Source organism: Schistocerca cancellata, chromosome 10 (genome assembly GCF_023864275.1).
Source record: "Schistocerca cancellata isolate TAMUIC-IGC-003103 chromosome 10, iqSchCanc2.1, whole genome shotgun sequence".
Taxonomy (NCBI): Eukaryota; Metazoa; Arthropoda; class Insecta; order Orthoptera; family Acrididae; genus Schistocerca; species Schistocerca cancellata.
In genome coordinates, this window is record NC_064635.1 from 197,154,032 (window position 1) to 197,169,699 (window position 15,668).

Genomic DNA, 15,668 nt, shown 5'->3' on the forward strand with positions numbered 1-15,668 from the left:
ACTATATTGGAATTCGGCAGTTTTTAACCCATCACATACAGTACCGCCTTTTAGCGGTGTTTTGTGTTAGACAGACAAAGAATGTTGGGAAAAAAGATTCCGAGCTTTTCCGCTCTAATGTTTTAATCACGTGAGCAATTTCATTTTCATGTTGTTGTTGTTGTGGTCTTCAGTCCTGAGACTGGTTTGATACAGCTTTCCATGCTACTCTATCCTGTGCAAGCTTCTTCATCTCCTAGTACCTACTGCAACCTACATTCTTCTGAATCTGCTTAGTGTATTCATCTCTTGGTCGCCCTCTACGATTTTTACCCTCCACGCTGCCGTCCGATACTAAATTGGTCATCCCTTGATGCCTCAGAACATGTCCTACCAACCGATCCCTTCTTCTAGTCAAGTTGTGCCACAAACTTCTCTTCTCCCCAATCCTATTCAATACTTCCTCATTAGTTAAGTGATCTACCCATGTAATCTTCAGCATTCTTCTGTAGCACCACATTTCGAAAGCTTCTATTCTCTTCTTGTCCAAACTATTTATCGTCCATGTTTCACTCCCACACATGGCTTCACTCCATACCAATACTTTCAGAAACGACTTCCTGATACTTAAATGTACACTCGACGTTAACAAATTTCTCTTCCTCAGACACGCTTTCGTTGCCACTGCCAGTCTACATTTTATATCCTCTATACTTCGACAATCATTAGCTATTTTGCTCCCCAAATAGCAAAACTCATCTATTACTTTAAGTGTCTCATTTCCTAATCTAATTCCCTCAAGATCACCAAGTTTAATTCGACTACATGCCATTATCCTTGCCTTGCTTTTGTTTATGTTCATCTTGTATCCTCCTTTCAAGACACTGTCCATTCCGTTCAAGTGCTCTTCCATGTCCTTTGCTGTCTCTAACAGAACTGCAATGTTATCGGCAAAGTTTCTGTTTCTTCTCCGTGGATTTTAATACCTATTCCGAATTTTTCTTTTGTTTCCTTTACTGCTTGCTCAATATACAGATTGAATAACATCGAGGATAGGCTACAGCCCTGTCTGACTCCTTTCTTAACCACTGCTTCCCATTCATGCCCCGCGACTCTTATAACTCCCATCTGCTTTCCGTACAAATTTTAAATAGGCTTTCGCTCCCTGTAATTGGCCTCTGCCACCTTCAGAATTCCAGTCAACATGATCAAAAGTTTTCTCTTAGTCTACAAATGCTGGAAACATAGCTTTGCCTTTCCATAATCTTTATTCTAAGATAAGTCGTAGGGTCAGTATTGCCTCACGTGTTCCAACATTTTTACGGAATCCAAACTGATCTTCCCCGAGGTCGACTTCTACCAGTTTTTCCATTCGTCTGTAAAGAATTGGCGTTAGTATTTTGCAGAAGTGACTTATTAAATTGATAGTTCGGTAATTTTTACATCTGTCAACACCTGCATTCTTTGCGACTGGAATTATTACACTCCTGGAAATGGAAAAAAGAACACATTGCTCCGGACACTGCGAGAGGGCTGTACAAGCAATGATCACACGCACGGCACAGCGGACACACCAGGAACCGCGGTGTTGGCCGTCGAATGGCGCTAGCTGCGCAGCATTTGTGCACCGCCGCCGTCAGTGTCAGCCAGTTTGCCGAGGCATACGGAGCTCCATCGCAGTCTTTAACACTGGTAGCATGCCGCGACAGCGTGGACGTGAACCGTATGTGCAGTTGACGGACTGTGAGCGAGGGCGTATAGTGGGCATGCGGGAGGCCGGGTGGACGTACCGCCGAATTGCTCAACACGTGGGGCGTGAGGTCTCCACAGTACATCGATGTTGTCGCCAGTGGTCGGCGGAAGGTGCACGTGCCCGTCGACCTCGGACCGGACCGCAGCGACGCACGGATGCACGCCAAGACCGTAGGATCCTACGCAGTGCTGTAGGGGACCGCACCGCCACTTCCCAGCAAATTAGGGACACTGTTGCCCCTGGGGTATCGGCGAGGACCATTCGCAACCGTCTCCATGAAGCTGGGCTACGGTCCCGCACACCGTTAGGCCGTCTTCCGCTCACGCCCCAACATCGTGCAGCCCGCCTCCAGTGGTGTCGCGACAGGCGTGAATGGAGGGATGAATGGAGACGTGTCGTCTTCAGCGATGAGAGTCGCTTCTGCCTCGGTGCCAATGATGGTCGTATGCGTGTTTGGCGCCGTGCAGGTGAGCGCCACAATCAGGACTGCATACGACCGAGGCACACAGGGCCAACACCCGGCATCATGGTGTGGGGAGCGATCTCCTACACTGGCCGTACACCACTGGTGATCGTCGAGGGGACACTGAATAGTGCACGGTACATCCAAACCGTCATCGAACCCATCGTTCTACCATTCCTAGACCGGCAAGGGAACTTGCTGTTCCAACAGGACAATGCACGTCCGCATGTGTCCAGTGCCACCCAACGTGCTCTAGAACGTGTAAGTCAACTACCCTGGCCTGCAAGATCTCCGGATCTGTCCCCCATTGAGCATGTTTGGGACTGAATGAAGCGTCGTCTCACGCGGTCTGCACGTCCAGCACGAACGCTGGTCCAACTGAGGTGCCAGGTGGAAATGGCATGGCAAGCCGTTCCACAGGACTACATCCAGCATCTCTACGATCGTCTCCATGGGAGAATAGCAGCCTGCATTGCTACGAAAGGTGGATATACACTGTACTAGTGCCGACATTGTGCATGCTCTGTCGCCTGTGTCTATGTGCCTGTGGTTCTGTCAGTGTGATCATATGATGTATCTGACCCCATGAATGTGTCAATAAAGTTTCCCCTTCCTGGGACAATGAATTCACGGTGTTCTTATTTCAATTTCCAGGAGTGTATATTCTTGTTGAAGTGTGAGGGTATTTCGCCTGTCTCGTACATCTTGCTCACCAGATGTTAGAGTTTTGTCAGGACTGGCTCTCCCAAGGCCGTCAGTAGTTATAATGGAATGTTGTCTACTTCCGGGGCCTTGTTTCGATTCAGGTCTTTCAGTGTTCTGTCAAACTCTTCACGCAGTATCATATCTCCCATTTCATCTTCATCTACATGCTCTTCCATTTCCATAAGATTGTCCTGAAGAACATCGCCCCTGTATAGTCGCTGTATATACTCCTTCCACCTTTCTGCTTTCCCTTCTATGCTTAGAACTGAGTTTCCATCTGAGCTCTTGATATTCATGCAAGTGGTTCTCCTTTCTCCAAAGGTCTCTTTAATTTTCCTGTAGGCAGTATCTATCTAACCCCTAGTGAGATAAGCCTCTGCATCCCTACATTTGTCCTCTAGCCATGCCTGCTTAGCCGTTTTGCACTTCCTGTCGATCTCATTTTTTAGATGTTTGTATTCCTTTTTGCCGGCTTCATTTACTGCATTTTTGTATTTTCTCCTTTCATCAATTAAATTCAGTGTCTCTTCTGTTACCCAAGGATTTCTACTAGCCCTCGTCTTTTTACCTGCTTGATCCTCTGCTGCCTTCACTATTTCGTCTCCAAAAGCTACCCATTCTTCTTCTACTGTATTTCTTTCCCTTATTCCTGTCAATTGTTCCCTTATGCTCTCCTTGAAACTCTGTACAACCTCTGGTTTAGTCAGTTTATCCTGGTCCCATCTCTTTAAATTCCCACCTTTTTGCAGTTTTTTCCGTTTTAGTCGTCAGTTCATAACCAATAAATTGTGGTCAGAGTCCACATCTTCCCCTGGAAATGTCTTACAATTTAAAACCTGGTTCCTAAATCTCTGTCTTTATATAATCTGAAAACTGTCAATATCTCCAGGCTTCTTCCATGTATACAACCTTCTTTCATGATTCTTGAATCAAGTGTTAGCCCTAATTCATATTCACCTGCTACGTTTCCTTCTCTTCCTTTTCCTACTGTTAAATTCCAGTCACCAGTGACTATTAAATTTTCGTCTCCCTTCACTACCTGAAATATTTCTTTTATCTCATCATACAATTCATCAATTTCTTCATGATCTGCAGAGCTAGTTGGCATATAAACTTGTACTACTGTAGTAGGCGTAGGCTTCGTTTCTATCTTGGCCACAATAATGCGTTTAGTATGCTGTTTGTAGTAGCTTACCCGCACTCCTATTTTTTATTCATTATTAAACCTACTCCTACATATCCCCTACCTGATTTTGTATTTATAACCCTGTATTCAGCTGACCAAAAGTCTTGTTCCTCTTGCCACCGAACTTCACTAATTCCCACAATAGCTAACTTTAACCTATCCATTTCCCTTTTTAAATTTTCTAACTTACCTGCCCGATTAAGGGATCTGACATTCCACGCTCCGATCCGTAGAACGCCAGTTTTCTCTCTCCTGATAACGACGTGTTCTTGAGTAGTCCCCGCCCGGAGATCCGAATGGGGGACTATTTTACCTCCGGAATATTTTACCCAACAGGATGCCATCATCTTTTAATCATACAGTAAAGCTGCATGCCCTCGGGAAAAATTACGACTGTAGTTTCCCCTTGCTTTCAGCCGTTCGAAGTACCACAACAGCAAGGCCGTTTTGGTTAGTGTTACAAGGCCAGATCAGTCAATCATCCAGACTGTTGCCCCTGCAACTACTGAAAAGGCTGCTGCCCCTCTTCAGGAACCACATGTTTGTCTGGCCTCTCAACAGATACCCCTCCGTTGTGGTTGAACCTACGGTACGGCTATCTGTATCGCTGAGGTACGCAAGCCTCCCCACCAACGGCAAGGTCCATGGTTCAAGTGTGTAGTATATGTGATATCGAGTAACTTGTGCAATTTGTTGTCTTGGAACATTAACTGAGGTTCAACAGCTCAAGTTAATGATTCGGCGTTCACACAACGGCGACAGAGAGCTTACTGAAGTGATGTGTGTGGTTTTGTGGTATTTACAGGCCACAAGTTCGCCATGCTGGAGATGATGGCGGTGGTATCGCACGTGCTGAGGACCTTCAGGCTGGAGACGGTGGACAGCGCGCAGGAAATCAAGCTGGAAACAGAGTTCATTATGAGGCCAATGGAAGGCGTCAAATTCAGGCACACGCTGCGACAGATCGCAGCTCCTCAACAAGGTTTCTGTTTCGGTGTTATGCGTCAATGTCACTGTCAGTAGGTTCCTTGGGATAACTGATCCGGGGACCGCATGGACACACACGCAGACAAACACACACACACACACACACACGGGGGAACGCACGCACTGATGATCCGAAACATTGTGAACACCTGCTCAACAGAAACCTGGTTCACTTCTGGAACTCAAGGCAGTATCGATTGTGCGTGGCATGGATTTGACAAGTCCTTCGCATAAAAAACCATGCAAAAGCTAAGATCGTACGAAGCATTGTTTACTCAAGACAGCTGCCGGCCGCTGTGGCCGAGCGGTTCTTGGCGTTTCAGTCCCGAACCGCGCTCATGCTAAGGTTGCAGGTTCGAAATCTGCCTTGGGCATGGATGTGTGTGATGTCCTTAGGTTAGTTAGGTTTAAGTAGTTCTAAGTCTAAGGGACTGATGACCTCAGATGTTAAGTCGCATAGCCATTTGAACCATTCAAGGCAGCTGGTTTCAACATTCTCAGCTGACATCTTCAGGTCTTACACTTTTTTTGTAGTAAAACATGTTCATTTTACGTTGAACCTCATGCGCAAGATGCCAAGTGGATAAAACTCAGCACATAGACAACATCTTGAGCATGAGGTTCAGCATGGAATGAACATGTTTTACTACAAAAAAGTGTAAGACCTGAAGATGACAGCTAAAATTGTTGGAACTGATTGTCGTGAATAAAAAATATTTTCTGCGACCTTTTTTTTTCATTTGTAGCATCTCGCACTTCAGTACTCTCGTAATGAGAAAATTCAATCAAGTTCTTCGAATGTTTTGACCGGTATCCGATATCAGATTTCTACCCGTGGGTCACACAACATAAACTGCAGGATGGTTTTTTTTTCTGGGCCTCAGACCAAAGTTTTACGGTCAAGTTATTTAATGTTGACAATTCTCAAACATACTTTAATTAAGAGACTTAATATTGGCTTTTGACAATGTTGACTGGAATACCTTCTTTCAAATTCTAAAGGTGGCAGGTGTAAAATACAGGGAGCAAAGGCTATTTACAATTTGTACAGAAACCAGATGGCAGTTATAAGAGTCGAGGGGCATGGAAGGGAAGCAGTGGTTGGGAAAGGAGTGAGACAGGGTTGTAGCCTCTCCCCGATGTTATTCAATTTGTATATTGAGCAAGCAGTAAAGGAAACAAAAGAAAAATTCGGAGTAGGTATTAAAATCCATGGAGAAGAAATAAAAACTTTGAGGTTTGCCGATGACATTGTAATTCTGTCAGAGACAGCAAAGGACTTGGAAGAGCAGTTGAACGGAATGGACAGTGTCTTGAAAGGAGGGTATAAGAAGGACATCAACAAAAGTGAAACAAGGATAATGGAATGTAGTCGAATTAAGTCGGGTGATGCTGAGGGAATTAGATTAGGATATGAGACACTTAACGTAGTAAAGGAGTTTTGCTATTTGGTGAGCAATATAACTGATGATGGTCGAAGTAGAGAAGATATAAAATGTAGACTGGTAATGGCAAGGAAAGCGTTTCTGAAGAAGAGAAATTTGTTAACATCGAGTATAGATTGAAGTGTCAGGGAGTCGTTTCTGAAACTATTTGTATGGAGTGTAGCCATGTATGGAAGTGAAACATGGACGATAAATAGTTTGGACAAGAAGAGAATATAAGCTTTCGAAATGTGGTGCTACAGAAAAATGCTGAGGATTACATGGGTAGATCACATAACTAATGAGGAGGTATTGAATAGATTTGGGGAGAAGAGGAGTTTGTGGCACAACTTGACAAGAAGAAGGGACCGGTTGGTAGGACATGTTCTGAGGCATCAAGGGATCACAAATTTAGCATTGGAGGGGAACGTGGAGGGTAAAAATCGTAGAGGAAGACCAAGAGATGCATACACTAGGCAGATTCAGAAGGATGTAGGTTGCAGTAAGTACTGGGAGATGAAGAAGCTTGCACAGGATAGGGTAGTATGAAGAGCTGCATGAAACCAGTATCATGATTGAAGACCACAACAACAACACAATATTGGCCAGTCGGTAATTTTACCAAATTTAACGAACTAAATAAGCTAACGCTAAACATTCTGTCTCTCTCATCTCTCTCTCTCTCTCTCTCTCTCTCTCTCTCTCTCTCTCTCTCTCTCTCTCTGCATGGTCACATAGATTTTTAAGAAAAGAAAGAAAAAAATGACATATAGAAAACTTGTAACCTTTTCGTAAAAGCAAATTTGGCGGTTATTACTTTTAACCGGAGCAGGGTCACGTATGAGTACATATTATCATATATCAAAGGCTATATGAAGCGGTTCCTTCGCTATTTGTCAATCGGTTAGGATCGCTGGCGGCGCGGATCTACATTCAGTCCTTTGGCATTCACCTCAGTTCTCCGTTCAGACTACACGATATAACAACGTCTTAAATCGCACCTGAAACAGGTCAGCGGTAGACAGAAGCAACACACAATATATCGTCACAGGCAGTTCCAAGAACAAATAACGAGCCTCAAAACCAAGGATGTCAGCAAAGTGTACATCATCGTCAAAATGCAACATCAGCGTAACAGAGAGGTTAGAAAACCCAGATCACATTAATCATACGAGCACATTCTACCCTGGAACCGAGGCCGGTGTACACCCGCGGAATTTTTGTTATATGAAAGTGTAGAATAGGTCAGTCATCAATTAACGCCGCAATTTAGGTGAACGAAAAACAGAAATCTTGCGATGTTGCCACCCGTACACAGTACCTGAATAACATTGCACAGGGCAATAACAACGCCAGATTTTCTGTCCGACGTGTTATTTCGACTGCGGTATACAGAGGGGTCCAGAAAAATGAAGACAGTCATTGATAGTCAGTATGAACAGAACCAAATGTCGTATTGTTACAATTCTTGCACGGAGGAAGGTTATTTTATGCGTTCAAAGTGACCCGCTTTAGTAGCTAAACAAAGACGACGCCGCTGAACTGTTGCCGAAATAAGGCTGCCAGTGCTGCAGGTGCGATAGTGGCACAGGACGCTTCGATGGTTTCTCGTCACTCTTTCGGTGTAGGTGGCTTCTGCTAATAAGCTTTATTTTTCAAGGTCTCTCTTAGGTAGGCGTCAAGAGGTGTAAGGTCCGGAGACCGTAGTGGGTACTCAGCAGCTCCTCTTCGACATATCCATCGTGCAGGTTTACGAGGGGTGTTTGAAAAGTCCGTGCAAAAATAAAAACTACTTACGTGTTTAGGGGTGAACCTTCTTTATTTTTCGACATGGTTTCCTTTTAGACTTATACCCTTCATCCAACGGTGTTCTAATTTGTTCATCCCTTCCGAATAATAGGAATTGTCCAAGTCTGCAAGGTAGCTATTAGTTGCTGCTGTCACCTCCTCGTTTGAATAAAATCTTTGTCCCGCCAGCCATTTCTTCAAATTGGGGAACAAATAGTAGTCCGAGGGAGTCAAATCTGGAAAAAAGGGGAGATGCGAAACGAGTTGGAATCCTATTTCCATTAATTTTGCGACCACAACTGCTGGGGTGTGTGCTGGTGCATTGTCGTAATGGAAAAGGACTTTTTTGCGGTCCAATCGCCGGCGTTTTCCTTGCAGATCGGTTTTCAGACGGTCCAATAACGATGAATAATATAAACCTGTAATAGTTTTACCCTTTTACAGATAGTCGATGAGAATTATCTCTTAAACTCCTGCGGATTCTTCCTGAACAGTTGCATACTATCCTTGCAACACTTCACAAATTCCGTTTTTGGTCAAGCGTGAACAATCGCGGAACCCATCTTGCGGATAGTTTTCTCATCTCCAAATTTTTATGCAAAATATGTACCCGTTCATTCGAGATGTCCACAGCACTAGCAATCTCACATACCTTATCTCTTCTGTCATCCATCACCATATCATGGATTTTATCAATGATTTCTGGAGTCGTAATCTCCACAGGGCGTCCAGAACTTTCAGCATCACTTGTGCCCATATGGGTTCTCCGAAAATTTTGAAACTACTTATAAACTGTTCTAATCGTAGGTACAGAGTTACCGTAATGTTTATGAAGCTTCTCTTTAGTCTCCTGAGGTGTTTTGCCTGTCACCACACGAAATTCCTTTTCGTCCATTTTTTGACAATCACTCGACTTCCTTGATTCACATGAAAGCCAAACACAAAGAAATATATCAATATGGCTGAAATTTGGTGTGCATTCTTTCCAGAGATGCTGCTATCTAAACATGACCTCGATACGCGCCGGTGGTGCAATCTCTCGGACTTTGCACGGACTTTTCAAACGCCCCTCATATTTTCATCCATAGTAGGATATTAGTGTCAGTGAAGGAGAAAAACTCGGCACACGTAAAATTTATATGCCGTACTTCAGTTGAATTATATAGGTCAGCTGAAGAATGGGATACCAGTGCTAGCGCAGGCGAAAAATAGCGACATACCTAAAATATGTATCTCGTGCTTTAGTTGAACTGTGTAGGCCGAGGCATGAACAGTATACTACCTTCGCAGTTCGAGATACAGGATGCCAATGTTACGCATGTCGCTTTTTTCGTCTTTGCTGGCACTAGTATCCTATTATTCGGTTCACCTATATAGGTCACTTGAAGTACAGGATGCAAATTTTTCATGAGTCGGTATTCTCGCCTTCGATAGTACTAGTATCGACTGAAAAATATTGTAGTAAAATTTGAAAATTAGTGTTAAGGTCTTATGGGACCAAACTGCTGATGTCATCGGTCCCTAAGCTTACGCACTACTTAAATTAACTGGAACTAACTTACGCTAAGGACAACACACACACACACACACACACACACACACACACACACACCCATGCCGAGGGAGGACTCGAACCTCTGACGAGGGGAGCTGCGCGGACCGTGACAAGACGCAAATATCGTATTAATACTAGCGCTAGCGAAGGCGAAAAAAAGCGACAACTGTACAATTTGTACTCCGGACTACAGTTGACCATTCCTGCTTAAAGTCTTCCACATACATAGGAATAGATAAATCCATACCTACAAAAGAAATTCCAAAAGTATAAATTGTCCATAATAAAAAATAATTTTTTCCAAAATATCTCAAACTCACTAAGAAAGAAAATAACTACCAACTGAATTGGAGCGAACAAATGATTTAAATTAATACAAGCGTCAAAAATCGTACACAACATGTAGCCATGTTTTTTAAAAACACGTTCATTTATTTCTTAAAAGTCATCATAGTCGCCGTTGACTGTATAAAATATTTATTGTTACTATTTCAATTTCGGCCTTATGGCCATTTTCAAGTAACACTGCAAAGTTACATTCTGTCAGAATATAAAACTAGTCGTCGTCAAAATGCAGCCTTTTCACTGTGAGAGTCCCACAAGATCTTATGAGTACGATACTTATTACATCCTAATATGTTGTTAAATATATGCTGAACTGTCGATTTTACCATGGTTCTAATAATCTATCACACACACGAGTGCACTGACAACATGTGCAGCTAAGTCGGTTGTACTCATGTCAGATAGTTTTATATTCTGACAGACTGTAACTTTGCATTGTTACTTGAAAATGGCCATAAGGCCGAAATTGCAGTAGTAACAATAAATATTTTATACACTCAACGGCGACTATGATGTCTTTTAAGAAATATTATATGACTATGAATGCCAACCATTCATTTATTTTAACTTACAGTGATAACGCCTCGCCACAGAAGATCACGCATTTATTACCTACGGCTCGAAAATAAATACGTTAATATCTGTGAGAAAAGTATGACGTCATAGGTCAAAGTATCCCATTCTTCAGTGGATCCTTTATATCTGCTTTATTGCCTTCATCAGGAGATCTGCTAACAATTGCACTTTATATATATATATATATATATATATATATATAAGCGCCTAGGCACTGTTCACCTGATTCCCCCCGTCGGAGGTTTGAGTCCGCCCTCGGGCGTGGGTGTGGGTGTTTTCTTTAGCGTAAGTTATTTTATGTTAGTTTAAGTAGTGTGTAAGTCCAGGGGTCGATAAGTTCAGCAGTTTGGTCCCATAGCAACTAATTATTACCAAGTTGTAATTTATAAAAGTTTCTTACATTTGAAGTTGTATTGCAATTCCTGGCGTTGTAGATGGACATATTGCTACTTTGAGTAAAACATTATTGCTGTCTGTAATTGTTGATTGTAATAGTATTTTCAGCAAAGTTTTAAAGTTGTTCGATAACTTGCTGTCGCACGTATATTGTATTGCTTTTTTTACTATCTAAAAGTTGTAGAAATTCAAGTTTGACAGGTAGTTGTTAATGATATTTATGATATGGCTCGTGTATCTATGGAACTGCTATTGGTGTGTTTGTAATCCCTGGTGTTTCCGTTATCCATTTTCCCTACACAAAATTTGAATAGATTTATCTTTTGGGATTTTGTGAAGCAGTGCGCTTTCAATGTTGTCATCTTCGTATTTTCATTTTTGAGGTATGCTCTTTGACACTAACGATGAAATTTATTCCCGTCTCTCCTATGTAAATTTTTGTGCAGTGATTGAAGCTAATTTTAGGGATTAAATGTTTAGGGGATATAGCTTTTCATGAACTTAGTTTTGTGCTAATACTATTTGTAGTTCTGAAGGTTAATTTCACATTTGTATTTTTTGCTAGGGTGTTTATTTTATCGGACAGATTTCCCATATATGTTTTGGTATCTAGATGGTCTTCTTTTTAATGAAGTTATTTTATGATTATGGGGGCTTTTTTAGATTTTTGTGTTGTGTAGCTGTAGAAACAAAATTAAGGTCATATTTGTACTTGTATGCGATGTATTGTAGTGTGGTTATTCTTTATGTATCGCCTAGTGTTACACTGGCAGATTCAGGATTCTGTCACTCATGTAAAGACGGAATGCATATTTGTGAGATAATATACGTGCAACACCAAATTATCGAACAGCTTCAAAACTTTGCTGACAATAATATTACTACATCTACAGACAGCAATAATGGTTTACTCAAAGCTGACACACTAGTATGTTCATCTGCAACGCCAGGACCTGGTTACAACATCAAATGTAAAAAAAAAAAAAAAAAAAAACCTTTATTAATTATATATTGTATAAATTATAAATAAACGCGATTATTTGTAAATGTTCTGATGAAGGCAATAAAGCCAAAATAAGCTTATATACTAAAATAATATATCAAGCAGCATATTGTTTTCCAATTGTCTGTAGCATGTCCTACTGTGACATAATACAGGATGTTCCAGAAGTGATGGTCAATATTCAGGGATATGACAGGAATGATCATTCGAAACAAAATCAAGTGAAAATGTGCATTAAAATGCATACTTTAAGAGCTATGAGCACTTGTTCATCTTCGCTATTTTGAAACACAGCTCTTCTAATGAACAAGTGCTCATGACTTTTAAGGTACCGGTATGCATTTTATTGCACATGTATACTAGACAATTTTTTTCTTGTTTTGGTCCATACTACTACGTCCCAAAATATGGAAAGCAAAGAGCTTGCAGTAGAAGAGACTTGTTCCACAGTATCGAAGCTCAAGAACTGCTCATAGATCTTAAGGTATGAATTTTAGAGCCCTTGTTTACTTGACATTTTTGTTTCGAATGATCATTCCTGTCATATCTCAGAATATTGACCACCATTTCTGAGAAAAACCTTTATATGCTGCAGGTCTAACAATAAAGAAAGAAAGAAACGTCAGTTCACTATCACGCTTCTCAAACAACTGCAGCACGATTCTGGGGTTGTGGCATGGACAGATATCATGATGCACGAAGTTAACGCCATTGGGGGACACATCAGGCATGGAAGGATAGAGGTGGTTTGCGATAACCATGGTTCTGCAGCGGTGCCTTCGATTACTACCGCAAGTCAAAGTGAGCGTCCCAGATACCGTGATACTGCTCTCATCACTTCGCACCTGTGGCGAGGTGCAAGTTTGGAGCAGATGATCGCCTGGGCGACAACTTTTCCAGACGACCTCGTGTAACAACAAATGCGATTGATCCGACCAGACACGAGCGGCACCATCATTAAATGACTGATTGGGGGGGGAGGGGGAGGGACCCGAAAGATAGGCCATAGATCACAAGGGGGTCTAAACGGGAGATGAAAAAATTAGGAACTGAAACCACTTTCTGGAGCAATCTGGACCTGCCTCGACCAATCTGGACCTGCCAATCTGCCTCAGACCATCTACTTAAATGGCCCTTGAAAGTCCTAAGGCGTGCCAATTTAAGCCTGCTTAAAACCTTTTTTGCTGTTACCGAGTGTAAAAAAAAGCTATATAATATTAACATTTAAATTTAACGACAGTGTGTGCATGGTTATTATGTATCACGTACTAAACAGCTGCGGAAACTATGTCAAACTGAATAGTTTTTGAAACTAAAATCTGCTTGATTTTTATTGGGAACGGAAATAAATAGCCTATTACAAACACATTTTCGTCTACTTTATTTTTCACACATTAAAAATACATTTAAAAAGACAATCGGAGAACTGTGAGAAGGAGGAATAAAAATGTAAGTAGTTAAAAAGGGATAAACGATGACTAAATACGGTGTATGAGCATAAGGTAAAATAATCCTACAAAGTTCATCCTACAGATATCCAAATACATTTCCCCCGTTGCCAAATTGGATATAAATATTCCAACAACATTTGTTAAGTCTATTTGATTCTACAGCAAACTGCTGAGTGATTGAGTCTGTGCTGTGCCACTGTTGAACACAGATAGCTCTTCAGTCGTCGTAGTGCAGTAAAACTATGCTCTGCTTTGCAGGTTGAAGCATATGCCTTACCAGCCTTCGAACATTAACAAATAATTTTCGAACTTCTTCTTTCATACAAAGTGAAACATTTACTGTCTTTCAGGCATTTCACGTTGTATCATAGGTGAGAAAGTTCAAGTTTCGTTTTCAAAGACTGAACATCAATTTCTGGTTATACAGCTACTACATGATATCCTTTATCTCCAACAAAATTTTATGCAAAGAAACCGATTTTTTCGTGAGAGGTTGTACTATCCCAACGCCTACACCTTTACGCAATTTACCCGTATGTGTATGTAGATGCCCAATAAAGACTGTAAATTACCATTTCTTATGCAAGTATTGTTTTATTAATGTTTAATTATGTCCCTACAGACTTCAAAAGGGCGATGGAATAATAACATTGCAATTTAATTTTGTGACCAGATGAGATACGTATGAAAGACAACTTTAGCATACGGTCTATTATTTATTACGAATCCTCACACAAAACGAATGCACTGAAATATATCACGAACATGTTTAATAATATCCTGTTCGCTGACAGATTATCACAAGGACATGAAACAGTTACAAGTACCTAAGACCGGCAGAGATTCAAGACACGGAACTAATCGGTAGGTTACTACATTACAAGTACACTGATCCAATTCCTCAATCTGACGACAGTGATAACAAAAATTTGAGTTCATAAAATTATGCATGCCAGAAGGGTGTCTTTTTCCTATTCATTAACACTCTAGCGTTTACTGAGTACATGGTGACCTATAAACGCCAAAGCTGACTGTAGATTTTACGATTTTTCTTAACAGCCCTATTATGTTGCGTGCCAGTGGTGCTGTAGGCAGCCACTGTGTCGGACAATGCAGACGAATCCCGAAAAGCTACGTCACGCAAACTTTACATCATTCTCCAGTTGGAGTTGTAGAGTGAAATGAGTACTTCTCACACAGATTTTTCTGCGAGCAGAATTCGACGTGATTCTCTAGCAAGCACAAGATGAAGTGTTACCTCAGTTCTTCCTATCTTCCCTCAAAACATTTGCCCCTACTTCGGCAGCCAATCCTAGCGTCTATGTTGGTCGGTTGTGGAATAACCGTGCTGGGAGGAAGCCCAGCCAGCCTCTGTGGCCGAGTGGTTCTAGGCACTTCATTCAGGAACGGCGCTGCTACTACGGTCGCAGGTTCCAATCCTGCTTCGGGAAGGGATGTGTGTGATGTCCTTAGGTTAGTTAAGTTTAAGTAGTACTATGTCTAGGGTACTGATGACCTCAGATGTTAAGTCCCATAGTGCTCGGAGCCATTTGAAGGAAGCCCAACAGCTAACACAAAGAGTGTGAATCGCCAAGAAATTTGCTTAATGAGAGAAAATTACTAAATGATTCAAATGGCTCTGAGCACTATGGGACTTAACATCTGAGGTCATCAGTCCCCTAGAACTTAGAACTACTTAAACCTAACTAACCTAAGGACATCACAGACATTCATGCCCGAGGCAGGATTCGAACCTGTGACCGTAGCGGTCGCGTGGTTCTAGACTGAAGCGCCTAGAACCGCTCGGCCAATTCGGCCGGCGATATTTACTACTTTCAGTACTGGAACGAAAGCACGGATTCTTGTTGAAACTAAATTGGTGCTATGAACAGTCTTCCCCGTAGCGTAAAAAAATACAAGTTACAAAATGAATAATGTATATAGGATAATTTTTCTTACCCTGTCCATGGAGATTTTTAGAATGTCTGAATTTGCAGCAAACTTGATGCTTAACGAAAAGTCAATTGTTCCATTATTACACATATATACTTAATAGA

The 15,668-nt window shown here is 41.7% G+C and overlaps 1 protein-coding gene across 1 annotated transcript in view; it reads left to right on the forward strand.

Annotated features, from left to right (window-relative positions):
* The first annotated feature begins 1,578 nt into the window (after positions 1-1,578).
* LOC126106256 (uncharacterized) overlaps positions 1,579-15,668 on the forward strand; it is a 257,643-nt gene continuing 243,553 nt past the window's right edge. The window contains exons 1-2 of the mRNA XM_049912481.1: positions 1,579-1,702; positions 4,892-5,082. Coding sequence (XP_049768438.1) covers positions 1,579-1,702; positions 4,892-5,082 — 315 coding nt within the window. The remainder of the gene's footprint in view (positions 1,703-4,891; positions 5,083-15,668) is intronic.